We start from the raw sequence: 17500 nt of genomic DNA on the forward strand, positions 1-17500 counted from the left end.
GTAGATACAGGTGGAACTAAGGATACCGAGGTTAATATGAGTAACAGTGATAATAGTAATGATACCAATGATGTGGGGAGTGGTGATATCGGAGCCCACACTGGTGATATGGGTAATAATGACGGTGGGGTTGGTGATGATAAAGGGGATACTGAGAACCACGGTGGTGACAATTTTGGCGGTTTTAACAAAGGTGGCATGGGTGCTGATACTGATAATGATAATAACAATGGGGTCCTGGTGGACACAATGAGCACCACGGGTGGTGATATTTATGGGGATGTGGAACGGGGAAGTACTAACCACAAATATAAAGGTGTTTTATCAGAGGATGTTATTTTAAATCCAGGTACAAAGACTATGGTAAGAGTCAGGCTTAGGGAAGTGAAAAAGCCCAAGGAGGTATGCATAATTGACGGTAGCAGGAAACTAAGAGGGATCATTAGCACTGTATCGGTGAACAGAGTATCAAATACTGGCGTTACATGGGTGGAATTATTGAACTGTAAAGATACAGTTAGGAAATATCAGAAGAATACATATGTTGTTGACCTCTAAGACTGGAGTAGTGATATTGGTTCATTGGCTATTGTAGAGGGGAACTGAGTTTTCAAAGGCAGAAATACAATCAAGGACAAAAATCTTTAGCGAGCACTTAGCTAACGCAGACTACAGTGGTAAGCGAACTTTTGGCAGAATTTGGGGATACAGTGGGCTTACAAGGGGACAAGTTAGGACTGACTAATGTGTCAGAACATAAGGTAAATCTAGAGGATGGTACGAAACCCATTTTTATTCCTGCATATGACATCCTTTCAAAATCAGAGAACAGGTAGAGAAAGAGGTCAGTAAATGGGAAAAGGAAGGAACTATTAGACCTAGTGTGTCTCCATACAACTTTCCTCTGTTGGTAGTGCCTAAGAAGGACAGATCTGTCCGAGTATGCATCAATTTTAGACGTTTGAATGAGAAAAGAATTCCTGACCATTATCCAATCGCGTGCATACCAGACCTTCTCGTAGAAATTGGGGGACTAATATTTATAGTTCAATTGATTTAGCGCAGGGCTTTTTGCAGGTCCCTCTTAGCGAAAATAGCAAGGAATATACTGCTTTTTCAGTGCCCAAGAGACATTTTGAATTTATGTGGATGCCTTTTGGTTTGTCAGGTAGTCCTATGACTTTTAATAGGTTAGTAAACACAGTTTTGCATGGGCTATTGGGTAAAAATGTCTTTGTGTACATGGATGCTATATTGATTGCAACAGACTCAATTAAGCATCACATAAAAGTGCTTAAGGAAGTAATTAGGAGACATAGGTTAGCAGGATTTAAAATTAAGCTAGCTAAGTGTTCCTTCTTGAAGAATCAAATTACATATTTAGGTCATGTCATATCCAAAGAGGGAGCTAGAGTAAATGACAATAAAGTAAAATCTATTATAGATTTTCCTGTCCCGAAGACAAAGAAACAAATTAGTTCATTCCTGGGGATGGCGGGATACTTCCATTGGTTTGTGAAAGGGTTTTCTAACATAGCAGGTCCTTTAACAGGTATGTTGTGGGAAGACATTCAATTTTATTGGGGAGAACTGCAACAAGTAGCTTTTCAGAAAGTTAAGGACGCATTAATGAATCCTCCAGTTCTGAAATTTCCAGATTTCAGTGAACTGTTTACATTAGTGACTGATGCCAGTCAGGAGGGTATAGGTGCTTGCAATATGCAAAAATTTGATGGGAGGTTCCATCCCATAGCTTTCTTTAGTAGGAAATTTAGGAGACAAAGGGAAACAATGAAAGACTAATGGCTACCGTAGATAAAGAAGCCTTTGCAATAGTATTAAGTTTAGTTCATTTTAAAATGTTACTAATGAGGAATAAAGTAGAAGTTCTTACAGACCACAATTCATTATTGGATTATTTTATTAAACCAATCTGTCACCTAAAAAGAAATTGATGGTTCTTAACTATCAGGGTCTTTGATGCAAAGCTCAAATATATAGAAGGCAAGTTAAATGTATTCGCAGATGCCCTTAGTAGTTTTTATGATACGGGAGGATTTCAAGCTGGGGTAGCTATTAGTGATTCTATAAGTCTCATAGAGCAGAGGCAAGATGAGGATGAAATTTTGGCAGATGCAAAAGCGTTCCTCAGAGGGGAATCAGTCTGGAAAGGTTATAAGTTACCTTTTTCAGGTTTAGAATTAGAAAGTATTCTGTTGGTCAGGAAAATTAAATATAAATTAAGGACTAGTGAAAGTAAAGGAGACACGACACAGATCATGATTCCGAAAGTCCTAATTCCAGTAATTTTTGATGTAGTACATTGCATGTTTGGTAGTCAGCATTTGGGGGTAGAAAAATGTATAATGAGATGCGTAAAAAGTATATTTAGAAAAATATATGGACAAATGTGGAAAATATTTTGAAAAAGTGTACAGTGTGCGATGCTTGCAAACCCGCAAGGGTAACTTCTTGCAAATTAGGGTCAAATCTGATACCAAGTAGACTTTTCAGAGAAAACATGGATTTCTTAGGAAATTTTTGTGAATCAAGATAGGCAAATAGGTATATACTAGTAATAATAATTGAACTAACGAGGACAGTAAAAATGTTTCCACTTAAGCATAAAATGGCCGAAGATATGGCTCACCCGAGGTTTTGTTGACCGACAGTGGTAGAGAATTTGTAAACAGGACCTTACAGTGTTTAACAGAAAGTAACAATTATTCCACATAGACCTGAAGCTAATGGGTTATGTGAACAAGCAAACAGGAGAGTGCTCGAAGCTCTCAGGAAGACTACAGGAGGAAACTATAGAAACTGGGATAGATATATTGACATAGTTAGACATAACATTAATACTATGGTCAGTGATTCCATTAAAATGTCTCCATTTGAAGTATTGTTTGGTTGTCAAGTGCGAGGCACATTTGATTTGTTGCGTATAACTCATCATGGAGAAGATACAATTGAGGCATTAATTTCGACAGAAAAGGAGAGACATGTTTGTCTCAGCTGTAATCTCGAGGCTAAGACCTGAGTAATGGTGGAAAGAAGCAATGAAAAATCATCAGATGTTAAAATTGCTATTGGAGATAATGTATTCATAAAAATCAATGTGAGAAATGAACTAAATTACAAGTTAGGTCCAAAGTTTGAGGGTCCTTTCAGAGTTATTGAAGAGAAGAAAGGAAACAAATTTGTAGTCTTAAATGAAAAGACAGGTCTGTTGATATTGACATTTCTCAAAGATGAAGAAGACCGGAAAATAATAAAAAAAGGTGACATTGTGCAGTTGCATTTCCTTTCTAGATTTTGCAAATGGAGGACGAAATGTAATTAATCAGTCTTATGTAACATTTTTTTTCTCTTTCATTCTTTTAATATCTTCTTATTATATAGAACTGCAGTGATTTGGCGTAAAAACTTTGGGTAATTGTTGTAATAATGGAAAAATGGGGTGAAAATGTGGGAAAATACCATGGAGTTGAGAAATATTATAAGGAATTCTTCTGCTGATGACTTTTGGTGGTGATTTTTGGTGATTTGGTGATGCCTAGTGATGATTTTTATTGGTTATTTTGGTGATGAATTTTGGTGGCTATGATTTTGATGGTGATCTGTGGTTTTATGAACCAATGGGGTGGAGACTGTGGTTCTTTGTGGTATTATGGCTCTTGGGGGTAGTACTGGTGCATTATGGTTTTACAGGCCCTGGTAAGGCGGTGTATGATATGAGGTTCTATTCACCAGTGACAATATATATTTGGCGGTTTGTGGTAAATAATTCGGGGATTGTGGTTTATATCCTGATGAGGTGATTTCTTTGGTGTTAAATATATGGCGGTATCACATAGGGTTCCTCTGAGATATATCGGTGGTCAAATGGCTTAAGATTTAGCTTGTGGTGGTATATTTTATATTGGTGGTTATATAATAGAGGTGGACAATTTTGGTTACCTGCACGGTAACAATGAAGATTTTTTTTTAGGACAATTTTGGGGGCTATTCCGACATCTCTTCCCCAGCTATTTCACGCAAAATAGGAGAATACAGTAAGGAATTATTATAATGAAAACACCCCTGTCAGACCACTCCTATGAGCTATGGTCAGCTGAAGTTAAAAAAATTATGCTTATTGTTGTGAATAAATTTTATATTTCATTTTTTACTAAGTGATTAAATCATACCAAGTTTGAAGCTACAAGCTGACTACCACCATATTGCCTCCTGCCATACTTTTGGTGACATGAAATAGGTGTAGTTGACCTAGAATTATTTAGGTGCCAGAGATTTCTAGTGATATTTTTTTTGTGTTAGCCCTTATGAGAGTGGCCTAGGCATACCTACTTCAGCATGGTGACAACGTAGTTTAGCCCATGCAAAGTGACAGCGACCAGAGAAGTAATGAAATATGAAGCAGAAAGGCATAGACAAGCAGCTGAAAAACAGCAGGAACATGAACCTAAAATAAAGGCTTAGGTCAAAACCTAAGGAAAAGTTAGCAACACTGCAGAGGCCATGGTTTTATGAAAACCATGACATAGACATATTCACTGAAAGATTGGAGAAAATTTCAGAAAGCCAAAGCTGGCATAGGGATGAGTGGGGCATTTGTCTAAGTCCAAAAATAAAAGGTAAGTGTCTACAGGTTTTTCCTAGCATGCCATCTGAGGAAGCCTAGAATTACAATAGCCTGCTGAGAGCATTGTTAAAGAGGTACGAGGTTACTGAGGATGGATTCAGGAAGAAATTTTGTGTGACTACGACAGAACAGGATGAGATTGCATGTCACTTTGTAGCCAGCCTTGTGAGAACTGATAATCAGCTCAGTGGTCTGTTAAACTAATTGAATAATAATGTGGCTAGGCTACAAAGATATTTCAACAGATGGATGGCAATGGTTGTATATGGAAATAATGATTTGGCACAACTGCTCCTCAGACAATAGTTTGGCATTATTCCTTGGGAGGGAAGAGTACAAAGAGACACTGGCCAGAGGATGAAGGTTGTGGAGTGGTACTTGGTAGTCATAGGGTAAGCTTACTGGAGTGTCAAATGCCAGAGACCCAAGGACTATAAGATTAGCAATCAGAAGCAGACTAACAAAAATGAAAGTGTGTGCTTTTAGTGCTGCACACCAGATGCTTAACCAAAATCTGTGAGTTTGTTGATAGTAAAGAACAGCAGGAGTTCAAGCAAAAGGTAGCCAGTGCTACAGGAGTGGAGAAACTGAAGGCGGTGACCCCTATCATGATGTGTGAGGATGTTAACGTAAGCAAGTTAGATGACTGTAGAAGATGAAGGGTTGAAGCTGGCAGATCGAATTGAACTACCTGTTGCATTAGAAGTATACAACTCTGAATGACTGAGGAAGAGGCACTGTAACTTACTAGTTAGTGAAGGCTATGGGTCAAAGGATAGGTAACAGTTTTACAAGATGCAAATTGTACAAGTGCAGTTCTATGTAGAAGTTAGGTAACTGAGGACTAAATATGTCTGTGCAGTTATGATGGAAATATCCCTAAATATCCATCTGCAGTAAACACCCTATACTAGGCCTTTGTGGAAGAGTAGCACACTATATGCCCAGATAACACTTTTAATGACATTTTTCTTGGAAACATTCCAGGAATACATGACGCAAAGACATGATTAAAGCTGAAGCTGAGATGGAAAAGCCAGACAAAAATGATGCAAAGATGGACTTAGAAAAGGCTAGTGCTGAGACAGCAGAGGCTGTAGCTAGAGCCTAAGTCCAGTGAGAGATATGCAGCATGAAGCCACTGGAAGTAGATTCTAGCATTCCATAAATAACAGCAGAATAGCTAAAAGTAGAGCAGCAGAAGGATACCAGTTTTGCCAAGCAGTGGGAAAGAGCCCAACTTGATGCTGGATTAATAATCAAGCTTGAAGGAACTTTTAAGTTCAAGGTTACTAAAGACATAATTTTTTGTTTTTTCCAGATCACAATGGCTGGAATTCCTGGTGCTGGAGATACATCTGGCCCAAGTGATGAGGCCAACTCATGAATCAAGTGTTCATGGTTATCATGGGGTGGAGAAGGCTGTTGACTGAATAAGCAGCTATTTTAATTGGCCAGTATTTGATGCAGAAGTCACCAGATTTTGCAGGTTCTGCGACATTTGCCAAAAGACTGCACTGAGGGTCTGTTCCAACAGGGTGCCACCAGGAAAGACACCACTGATGTAAGAGCCGAGCAAAAAAAATAGCAGTTGATCTGATTGGCATTATATTAATAGTGTTGGAGAAGGGTAACTGCTATATCCTGACAGTGCTAAACTTGGCTATTGAGAGACTCACAGGCAGTAGCAATTCCCAAAATAGAAACTGAGTGGGTAGCAGAGGTGCTATCCAAGTTTTCACCAAGGTACAATTCCCAAGAGAGATGCACAGATACTAAGGATGATGATGGAGGTTGGCTGCCTAGTGAGCAATAAGCAGTTGTATATAAGTTTTTATAACCAAAGATGCAACAGTCCTTAGAAAAGGATCAATGATGTGCTGAAATTTAGGCTGAAGATTTGAAAGGAGATACCAAAGGATTGGGACTGGTATCTACCAGCGACCCTGTTTGTATATCAAGAGGTACAGCAATTGAGCTACTGTATGAAAGGACTGTATGAGAGCTGATCCAGATTCATTAAGAGTTATGGGCAGGAGACTGTGAGGAATAAGGAGTGCATCTCCTATCAATATCTGTTGAAGCTGATGAATCTCCTGTGAGAGATCTTTCGACTAGCCAGAGAGTTTATATGCAGTATAGGGACCTAAAAAGCATCACTATATCGAGGAGACCAGATACTGATGGAGGGAATAGATATGATATTGCAGAGGAAAGGGACATATAGATTAAGGGTGGTTAATCACATTGACTACTAGTCTGATACTGGTAGTGGACTGAATACTCCTGTGAACTTCCTGGGTGGCTACAATGAGAAGGAAGCAAATGAAGCAGCAACAGCCATCTTGAAAGAAGAGAAATATCTGAGAGTTAACATCACTAAGAAAGAAACCAACAAGGACCAAGTAATTATGGATGAAGGCTAGTTGGAACTTTGACGCTAAAAGGAAGAAGAGCCTACAGAGATGGCGACATAAGTTACAACTTAAGCAAGCAGCAGAAAAACCAGGGTTTGCAGTTTCTGGAGGAATACCAAAGCATCCTAACCAGCAATCCAGGAAAGATTTTGTTGGGAGAACCTCTCATTGAAGTGAAGAAAGAGCAGAGAGTCAGTGCAAAGATGAGAAGTTGAGGAGATGCTTGAGATGGGAATCATTGAAAGGTCAGTGTCTACATTCATACCAGTAGTAATGGCGAGGAAGAAAGATGGATAAAATAGGTTCTGCATAGATTAGAATAAACTTTACATAATAAATTTTAATGAAGAACTCATGGGAGATCCTAGGGCAATGGTAGAGTAAACTTTGTAAAAAACATTTTCAACAAGGTGGTGTTTAGCTAGGGATATTATCAGATCCCAATGGAAGATGCACAAAAGAAGAAGACACTGGTCACAGATTTGAGCAGATGTTACTAGTTCAAGAAGATGCTGTTTGGATTTATGAATTCAGCTGCGATGTTTTTCAAGTCTGTTTAATCCATCAAATGCCTTTTATTAAGGTTCCTTCCACTCCATCTTATTTGGCTGTCCCTTCTTCACAAGGCTAGTCATAGAACCATCTACCAGGTATGTGCAAGGTACTCAGAACTGGGTTGTGGACAAGCTCAGTTGCCAGAGTCAGGTAATAGGGACAGAATGGTTTGTCTGCTAATTAAGAGTGTTGATCACTGCAAATCTCAGGTTGTCTCTGGTGGCCCTCAAGTGGCTAAATGCTGAGTGGTACCTCGACCTGCTAGCTCTGTTATCTGAGGTTCAGAGAGAGAATTCCACTTGACACAACCTTCTGTGTCAGCTGCATGTCTAGAAGTATCACCAAGGTGTGGAATCACAGGCACTTTACGCCTGGAGTCCCAGCAGCTCCTATGAGTAGAGATTTTTCTTGCTGTACAGTGAAGAAAATTCCTGGATATGTTTGGAAATCCTTAGTGGTTGTATACCAGGGAAATGGGCTGTTTTTTGTAGCTGGTGTCGTCAATGGAGCATCTCTCCAATCAGAGCAACTCTTCAGAAGCTTCTCTCTGTTTTGGCCATTAAGAGCTAAAGGTCTGCTGTTGGCAAAGTCCATAAGTTAAAAAGTTGTAGATCTCCCTTCCTCATGGGAGATCTCCACGCTCCTGAACTTAAGCTTCAACTAGTCTTGTCCTCCCAGGGAACTCAGGCCCCCGAGGTGGGATGTGACTTTCATCCCTACTTTCCTTCTTGTCCTTGCTTCAGCAAAGAGAGTAGACGAGCTTCATAGTATAGCTTGAGTTTGTTCTGGAGTTTATAGTGAAGACTCAGAATCTGTCATCTGATGTCAGATTCAAGTCTTACGCTATCCCCCCCCCCCCCCCACCCCCCAGAGGATTTCGTTGGTAGTGATCCAGACAAAATGCTACTGCATCCTTTTAGGGTGCTGCAGAACTGTTTTAAGTGTACTCAATATCTCAGGCCTGAGTATCAATGTCTTTTAGTTAGTACTGGCTCGACCAAGAATGAGATTTCCAAGAACACAATCGCTTTCTGGCTACATGAGATGTTCAAGCAGGCAACTGCCTCACTTGGTGAAGACAGGGCTACAGTCTGGGTGAGAGCTCATGAACGCAGGGGCAATGCCCCAATTCTAGCATTCCGAAAGAATATGTCAGTTTGACAGTTGGTTCAGAGAGTACCCAGATTCCTGTGTAAAGAATGAAGGTTTGTATTCGTGTAGGAACAAGTAGCAAATTTGAAAGTAATTTGTAGTTTTCCCAACATACAAACCTGAAGTTCTTTAATGGCCAACCTGAGCTACCTCTCTTTTTGGCACCTGGGCTGGAAGGCAAAGTATAGTGCATACCATTAACAAGGTTGACATCTTGTGTGGAAGTTAAATGGCCATTCCAGCTCGTATTTTCAACCTAGATCTTAATGTAAAGAACTTCAGGTTTGTATGTTAGGAAAATACAGATTGCAGTAAAATTTCCTATATTCAAATTAAAAGAAAAAGTGAATAAATTACCAATAAAAAACAGCCTTAACAACTATCTAATTTTTGTATCACCTAATCATTGCCATTCATGTCAAATCCTATTTGAAATGGGGCGACTTACCACCATCCACAGAGTACTGTAGGAAGACGTTGTGATGTCTGTGTGAGGCTTTTCTGCAGATCTTGATTCCATGAGGACTTCCAATCTGAGCGATGAAATGCACAAACTTGATGCTTCGGGAGTCGACAGGTATGGTTTGTAGCATTCTGATGCGCGGCCCTTGGAAAGTTGCTGTAGGAGGTTCTTCAAGCAGGCCACAGCCACCTGATAGTAAACCTCCTTGTACTTGCGAGAAGTGGGGCAAGAACACATTCTGTGTGAATTCGTCACGGATGAAAGGCTGCAACAGAGTCACAACAGACAGAATGTTGAAAAGGACGTTTAACAATTTTGCTTTCGTCTACTCCTTATTATAGATAAAAACATGCAAGTTTATTTTGAGATAGCAAACTCTTTTAATGATGTTTTTTAAACAAACAGATAAAACTCCTTAATCACCTATTTCAGGTAGAGTGACATCCCTTTCAAAGCAAAATGGATCTATGGTTTTCTGTGTAATCTCTCTCTGTTAAATATTGGAAATATCAAGGTAATTTTTTAAAAATTAGGTTTTAAACATGTCATGAATTTATTAAATGGCTTTGAGGTATGCATTCTATTTTCACTATTTTCTTGATTGTTCTTTTACAACATAATCTCATCAATATAATACTTGCAATAATATTTCAAATATATTTCCCTTGAATGCGAACATAACTCATATGAGAAATTCGCAAAAAAACACTGAAAATCTGTTTAACTTACAAAACAAAATTGAGCTTTTAATCACATTTTAATTTTCTCTTCTTAGCCTTTGTACAAATTTCCCTGAAAGGTAATAATATATAATATAATGTTCACCATGTATTCATTGTTTTTTATTTCTGAAAAACGAATACAAGTTTTTTAGTAAGTTTCTAAAATAATTGTTGCCAAAGCATAAGGGTAATAAGTTCAGATATAGACTATTTCTAGTTTCACAAAAACAGCGAAACAGAGATTTTGTTGGATAATACAGCAGATACTGGCATTTTCCGGGGTGTCAAAAATTTGCTTCCCTTCGTGCAAGTATTGATTTATCGTGATCAAACTAATCCTTCGCTATCAAAATATAGTTATATTCTGTGAAGCTGCTGCCTAACATATTTTCCATACGAAAATTTTGCATTAAGGATTAATTGTATTTGTGTCCAGGATGCCTATTTGAAGTTATCCTGTTTCATTAATATCTACATTTACCCAGGTATGGCTTACTTTATGGTTTCTAATTAGAAAAATTTTCTGTGCAGATCCCTTCCACATTCGTTTTGCTTGAGTTACAAGTTGTTTTTGTATCTTAAAGGTTAACGTGCATATTGTGTTTTTATGTGATAATGAAAATCTTTGTAAAAGTTATGAATGATTCTAACTTAATCCTTGAAGCCAAATTTCCAGAGGATAACGTGTTTGTAATTGAACTGGATACCACACTGCATTAATCTCTGTTAATCCATAATTATGTTTTTGAGTAAATATTGTATCCTATTTTGAAATAACGCAAGTCAAAGTACTGGTTTGACCCCCGCACCCAGCCCCCACCCCCCTTTTTATTGAAGATTCTCTGTCTAAAGCTCTAAACAGTCTTACTCTTACAGCCCAACGGATAACCATACTTGTCAAAGTAAGCGATGCATAACACTTCCATGTCTATAGGTTATAAGCAGAAACGCAGCTCATTAACAACAAAGGTATGTCAAGGTAGCATTTACATACGGAAATTCAGTTGTATCAAAGTTTACTGAAAATAATAGTCCCACTCAGTGACGTCGTTTCAGCTTTTTCTATGGGGCGGGGGATTATGGGGGACTACAAACGATTAGACTTGGTATGGGTGGAGTGGCGAGCGAAGCGATCCCTACCAGCTGGTGGAAGGGGTGGCGATGTAAGCCACCCCCGTGAAATTGTGGCCGCGTCTAATTGATTTTCGTTGATGTAATATTACCAAAGCATCAGATATGGACCATACTTTGGAAAAAGCTAATTGAAACCACAATCTAATTGGCAAACATATGCAGAGATGTCCAGGGTTGATAATTATGGCACTTATCAGAGTAAATCAAAGGATTTTAAAGGGAAACTTAACTAAATCTAGCAGGCTCGTAGAGAGAGACTAGGTAAATCGTCATTACTGAAGGCCCTCCCACTCATTTGTACTGTAGTATGACATAATTTCCTAGACACCCGACCTATATACTTTATGAATTAAGACTCGAAGTTCATAGTTAGTAGTAATAGTAGGGTATGGAATTCTTATATTGTTTCACACACTCAAACACCTAAGTAGAGTACAATAAAGGAATGGGTATCAAACAAGAACATTAATTGTATAATACAGTTCCATGGCATAATTCGCATTTCCTTTAACTTGAAATATGCACCGAGTTTTACACACACTGGGAAAACCATTGTTATCTTGGATTTTCAAGGATACGTAAAGTACCGTTCACATACCCAAGCAATTTGCCACACAGTCATAGGGCCTGTGTGGATAAAGACCAGTATTTAGCAAATGAATAAAAATACATTATAAAAAATACTTAGTTTTTCCTGTGCATACGGCCATGTAAAGTATTGATAATGGTATTGTAATCAGAATAATAATCACATTAATATTCAGCAGAGTTATTCTTATTATTCTTGTTGTTAATATTATAATCACCGTTATTGGTATTTTTCATACTTCGACATCATGTAAGATGATGATAGAATATGCATAAATACATATGCCGTATACATACATACATGCACATACACATAATACATAAATGAAATTAAACATTTATATATATATATATATATATATATATATATATATATATATATATAATATACATACTATATATATATATATATATATATATATATATATATATATATATATATATATATATATATATATATATATAATATATATATATAATATATATATATATATACAGTCCCTGGTCTACGATGGGGGTTCCATTCTTGAGGCACATCGTAAGCCGAAATTCGTCGTAAAGTGGAACATCATCTCTTAATTCTTTGGGGCATTGAAAACTATGTAAACTGCACTTACATTGCATTTTTCATTAAAAAAATCCTTCAAATATTGATTAATTAACCTTTTTAGAGTCCTATTCTTCTGTTGGATTGGCATCATTAGTGTTGTAACCCTGGAACATGCGTCATTAAGCAGGAAATCATTTCTGATAAATATAACTGAAAAGTGTCGTAAACTTTGAAAGTCATAGGCCGCAACCGTTGTAAACCAAGGACGGCCTGTATATAAACAAATGTGTATATATATATATATATATATATTATATATATATATATATATATATATATATATATATATATATATTATGTATATATATATATTGTTAGAGTTCCATTGGTGATACCACAGGTCAAGAATTAGAATTTGGTAATACTCGAATGGTGAGTATGAAAAGAGATATATACGAATATTTTGTTTGTTTCAGACCAAGAATGTTTAAACAGTGGCCAAATTCACTAGCCGCAACGACTATTTTTAACAACTTACTTATTCACCTGACTTCATATATAATATATATATATATATATATTTATATAATATATATCTATTTATATTAGATATATATATTTATATATAATTTCATATATATATATTATATATATATATATATATTATTTATTTTATTATTATTATTATTATTATTATTATGATTATTATTATTATTATTATTATTATTATTATTATTATTATTATTCAAAGGCTAGGGGAGGGAGCCCACCAGTGCCTTGAGGGTGGCAAGTGGGCCACCAGCACCCCACCTGCATAATGATGCCCTTGGTTCCAGTATTTGTAACAGGGTAACAATGTGAAAGGTGCAGGAGTGAGTGCTATAAAATGCAAGCTTTGTTATTTATTCTATTTGGAGGAAACAGGTCGCTGTATGGACGTACGATTGCAATAACATTAAAAAAACATCTAGGGACTTAGCTAAAACACTGTTAGTAGAATGATCACGCCATGGAGGAGCGAGAGGGAGCGGAATCTATAATGCATATAGTATGGGTGTTAAAGCGGGTCACATAAGGTGCTTTGTTAAATAACTGCGATACATTGGATGGCTTTGATAACTATTTGCAGTACATACGATAGCCATAAAACCTTTGCAGAGGAAGGAGGACATACAGAGAAGTTAGTCCCACTCCATAAATTTAGATTGAAATCAATTTCTCCTGGTACATTGATGCTGCGTCTTCCTCATTGCTCCCTCCCTGTGGAGGTGGCAGTTGTCAAAGAAATACTAACAGGCACCGATGCTGAAGTCGTTTATGACCACCTACGAATGAACCGATTAACACAAACGAGCATCGTGTGAACGAAAGGCAGCAATTAAGATCACAATTTCTGGGAAACAGATACGGGAGAACAGTCATTGCATGACCGCCATTTGATATTTAAACGTGAAGGCGTGTTTAATATTTTTCCAGGCTGTTCGTCATATTTTGTCTTTATAGGGATTTTATAAATTTCTATCTTGCTGGCTGAAGAGGACCGTTGTGCAAATGATCACAAGCTTCCGCTTTTTACTTGACTTGTTTTAAAATATATTTGTTATTCATTAATGCAATTTTCACTGACCATTTCCAGTCACAGCATAGTGATGCACTATAGCTACAGTGCATCATTCACTTAATACTAGGAATTATGATATGTTACTCGACGAATTGTTTATCCCATTAGTGGTCAGCACTTTATTCTTATTCTGATGAAGTTTGTTGGGTAAGAATTTATTGCTCTAGTTTTGTTAGGTTAGCCTTTGTTTCTGACATGATTTTGCACGGCTGTATTATGCCTGTACCACCATAAACACTAAAGGCAGTCCTTAATTATATTTTGTCTAGGCACTAATGATATCTAGTTAATTTGGCATTTTTGCATATTGCTCTTCCCAAATCTTCGCCTTTATGGAATGCAATGAGATAACCCGAGTTAAAGATGACTAACAGAGGTAATCTTTACTATGCCGTCACCTAATATAGGCCCTTCAGTTTGACTTCTGGATAAATCTTCAACCTACGTATTTGGGAATTTTATATAATTTCGAAGACTTATCCCTGCTAGCTTCTCCAAGCTCATCTATTTTGGTCATAGTCCTGACACCATTTCTCTCTAAACAAAGCAAAATCTACATAAGTTCTCTTTTAAACTATGAAGTCCAATGGAGTTTTATTATCTCTATTTAAGTTTGGAAACATCAGTGTTATCCAGCAAACCAGGCTGTGTTTTTCAGACCATATGTATCTGAAATAGCATATTGAAAATATTTGAAACCTGATTACCGTTCAGAAATGTTCATTGCCAAAAAAAATATATATATACAAGTTCTTTGCGGTAGGAACTGCATAAGATTCTGAAACATTCTTCATTAGACCATCCAAGATAATGGTAACCCTAAACTTACCACATTTTCTTTAAGTATGTGCTGGCAGTAAGTACCAGCATATCCTGCTTCACAATGACAGATTCCCTGCAGACACGAACCTCGACCTAGGCAGTGTTGAGGACAGGAAACTCCTATGAAAACGTCCCTCAAGGACCACTGGTGACTCCCAGAAATGTCAGCTGTGGGTTTCTGAATCCACCGGAATCTGACATACCTAGGTGGTGAAAGGAACACTGATGTCATAAGTGATATCTATAATGATGGGGTACTTTTTATAATGAATAATGAAACTCATTATTCACATTTCCTCAGTAGTGGAAGAAAACTTTGTTCATATTCTTATTAATACATTATAGGTGAAAAGGAATGAAGCCTCCTCATGATTCCTCCTAATGAGACCATTAATATTAATTTTATTTATAATAATTTTTTCTAGATGTAAGAAATCAGAAAAATATTGTTGGGAAACTAGTAAAAAATACTTATCTTAAGAGGTAGGCATATCATTATATAGTGTTGCATATAGTGCATGATTTTCCAACAAATAGTGAAATATGTTGCGCAAGTTGAATGCAATGGTAAAGAGCTAGCCACATGAAGATGCTCATAAAGTGTGCCATCAAATGAAAGTACTAGTAAAAGAAAAATATTAACATCACAGTCGATGTTCTGAATATAAGCGGGCCAAGTGCTATTGTGCCAAAAAATCATAAGGAAATACATTTGTTGATAGCAATACTTACTTTGCTGGCCCAATGTGATCTAAAGGAAATACATATCTATTCCAGTTGACAGGCGCATAGAATATGGACTCATCAGTGAGCTCAGAACAGCGGTTACTTCCTGGCAAACACATTTCACGGACAAGTTTCCAGTGATTGCCAAAATCCAATGAGTATTCTAACCTGGTTAGAAGAACAAAAGAAAGGTGCAGATCTAAATATTGATTGAATGATTTCTTTCCTGCAAACCTTTTCTAGAATTAGTAATGAGAATAGAAATACATATTGTGTATCATTCTAATCCAGCTCTTTCTTTTGAGCAGGAAGCCGAGTACCTAAATAATTAAATTACAAAATAAATGTTTAACTTCAGTAACACCACTTTTTATTTAATCAATCCTTTGTAATTTTGACTACTTCCCCTAAAATCTTAATTCTCTTGAATATGTTAGTAGCATCATGTGTATGGTATATATCTGGATTATACCAGACTCATAATACTGTGTAAACCAAGCACACAAAAATGACAGTTAAAACCCATGTTGTTGATACATCAAGCAGAAAGTGAATATTTACTTAGTGTCTTCAGACTTTTGGTCTTTAGATGATAGAGGACTTAAAACTTAAATGAGATTAAAGTAAGCAATATAGTAATGATAGTTGAATTTGAGTCTACAACTTTTTGTCCCAGCAATGTTACTAAGGCTGTTTAGAGAAAAGAACCTGCCATCAGGATATAGTGATGTAATTTGTCTAATTTAACTCTTTTTTATAGCTATAATATAATAATATTTTTGAATAAATATATTATTATGAACAAGTTCCAATGACAAATATTTTTTCATTACACACACACACACACACACACACACACACACACACACACACACACACACACACACATATATATATATATATATATATATATATATATATATATATATATATATATATATATATAATCTATAATCTAGGCTATCTCCTAACCTAGTCTGAGGTATCATAGTCGGGAGGCGCCTAACATCTTTGTTCTTAGAAACAGTTGAAGATAAATATTCTTGGGCCTCTTAATGCAAAAACGTCTTGGTGTTTTCTTTTATTATCCTTTTATAAATATAAACGTTCCAACTGGGTTAATAGCCGCTTCTTGGGAAGTCGACTGGACTCGAGACTGATATACGCAAAGTCCAAACTTGGATTTGAAAAAGCTAAGTTCTAGAGAGCTGGTAAAACATCGACAAACTCTGCACACACCGTCTGCTCTTACTGTCACTGTAATTGCAACTCTTTTTCTCACTCCCTCTTATGGTGTTTGTCTCTGGTGTCACCCTACTTCATAATTCATTGTTCATGTCACCATTTTCTTTATTCATAATGTTTTTTATTCATTGCTTTCATTATTCACTAACCCACACCTTCTGAGAAGCGACGGAAATGTTTTGGTAACCTATCACCTTTATCGCCTTTGCCTTTTGTTCTTAAACAGGGATTCCCATGCTTTTCTTGGTACGACCCCATTCAGCACTTTCACCTGTTCAGTGCGACCCCCAATAAAATAAGATATATATATGTATCTATATATATTGGGACGAAGTGCCAAGTATCTGGTTACTACACTTACCAATTATTGAATATTACCCCACCAGAGCCAGACAGCTAAACCTTCATCACAGGTAAAATACGACTGAATACTCTAAAGGTAACAGTGATCCCTTAAACAACTTACCAGTATTGCAGAAAATCAGACTAAGTTCACTAAAACAGGTGTGAGGTAATCTTATATGTAATGAAATTAATTAAAGGGCATCACTCATCAACAGCTTTAAAAGTCTAAGTATTTCCCTGCTTTCAAAAGTCCAAGTACTTCCTGGTTCTAACTCACTTCAATTAAACTGAAGGAATTCAGCTCATTTACCATCTATGTTTCTACCTAAACAAAATTAAATATGCTGCTGAAAAGAAAACACTTATAAAAATTTTAAATACAAAAATTTATTATCAAACTCAAAATTTATAAGTGAAATTCATGATCTCAGGGGAATTTACTGCTACTTGAAAACAACACAAAGTTTAATTAATTCTTGAATTAACTAAGTAAAATTGAATCAAAATTAATTTAT

At 36.6% G+C, this 17500-nt stretch overlaps 1 protein-coding gene across 1 annotated transcript in view; it reads right to left on the bottom strand.

The window, feature by feature from the left end:
* The window catches only part of LOC135223343 (reelin-like), a 484942-nt gene that overhangs the window by 69886 nt on the left and 397556 nt on the right, over positions 1 to 17500 (bottom strand). Inside the window, 3 exon segments of the mRNA XM_064261806.1 lie at positions 9218 to 9497; positions 14677 to 14872; positions 15402 to 15563. Coding sequence (XP_064117876.1) covers positions 9218 to 9497; positions 14677 to 14872; positions 15402 to 15563 — 638 coding nt within the window.

This window comes from Macrobrachium nipponense, chromosome 8 (genome assembly GCF_015104395.2).
Source record: "Macrobrachium nipponense isolate FS-2020 chromosome 8, ASM1510439v2, whole genome shotgun sequence".
NCBI classification, from domain to species: Eukaryota; Metazoa; Arthropoda; class Malacostraca; order Decapoda; family Palaemonidae; genus Macrobrachium; species Macrobrachium nipponense.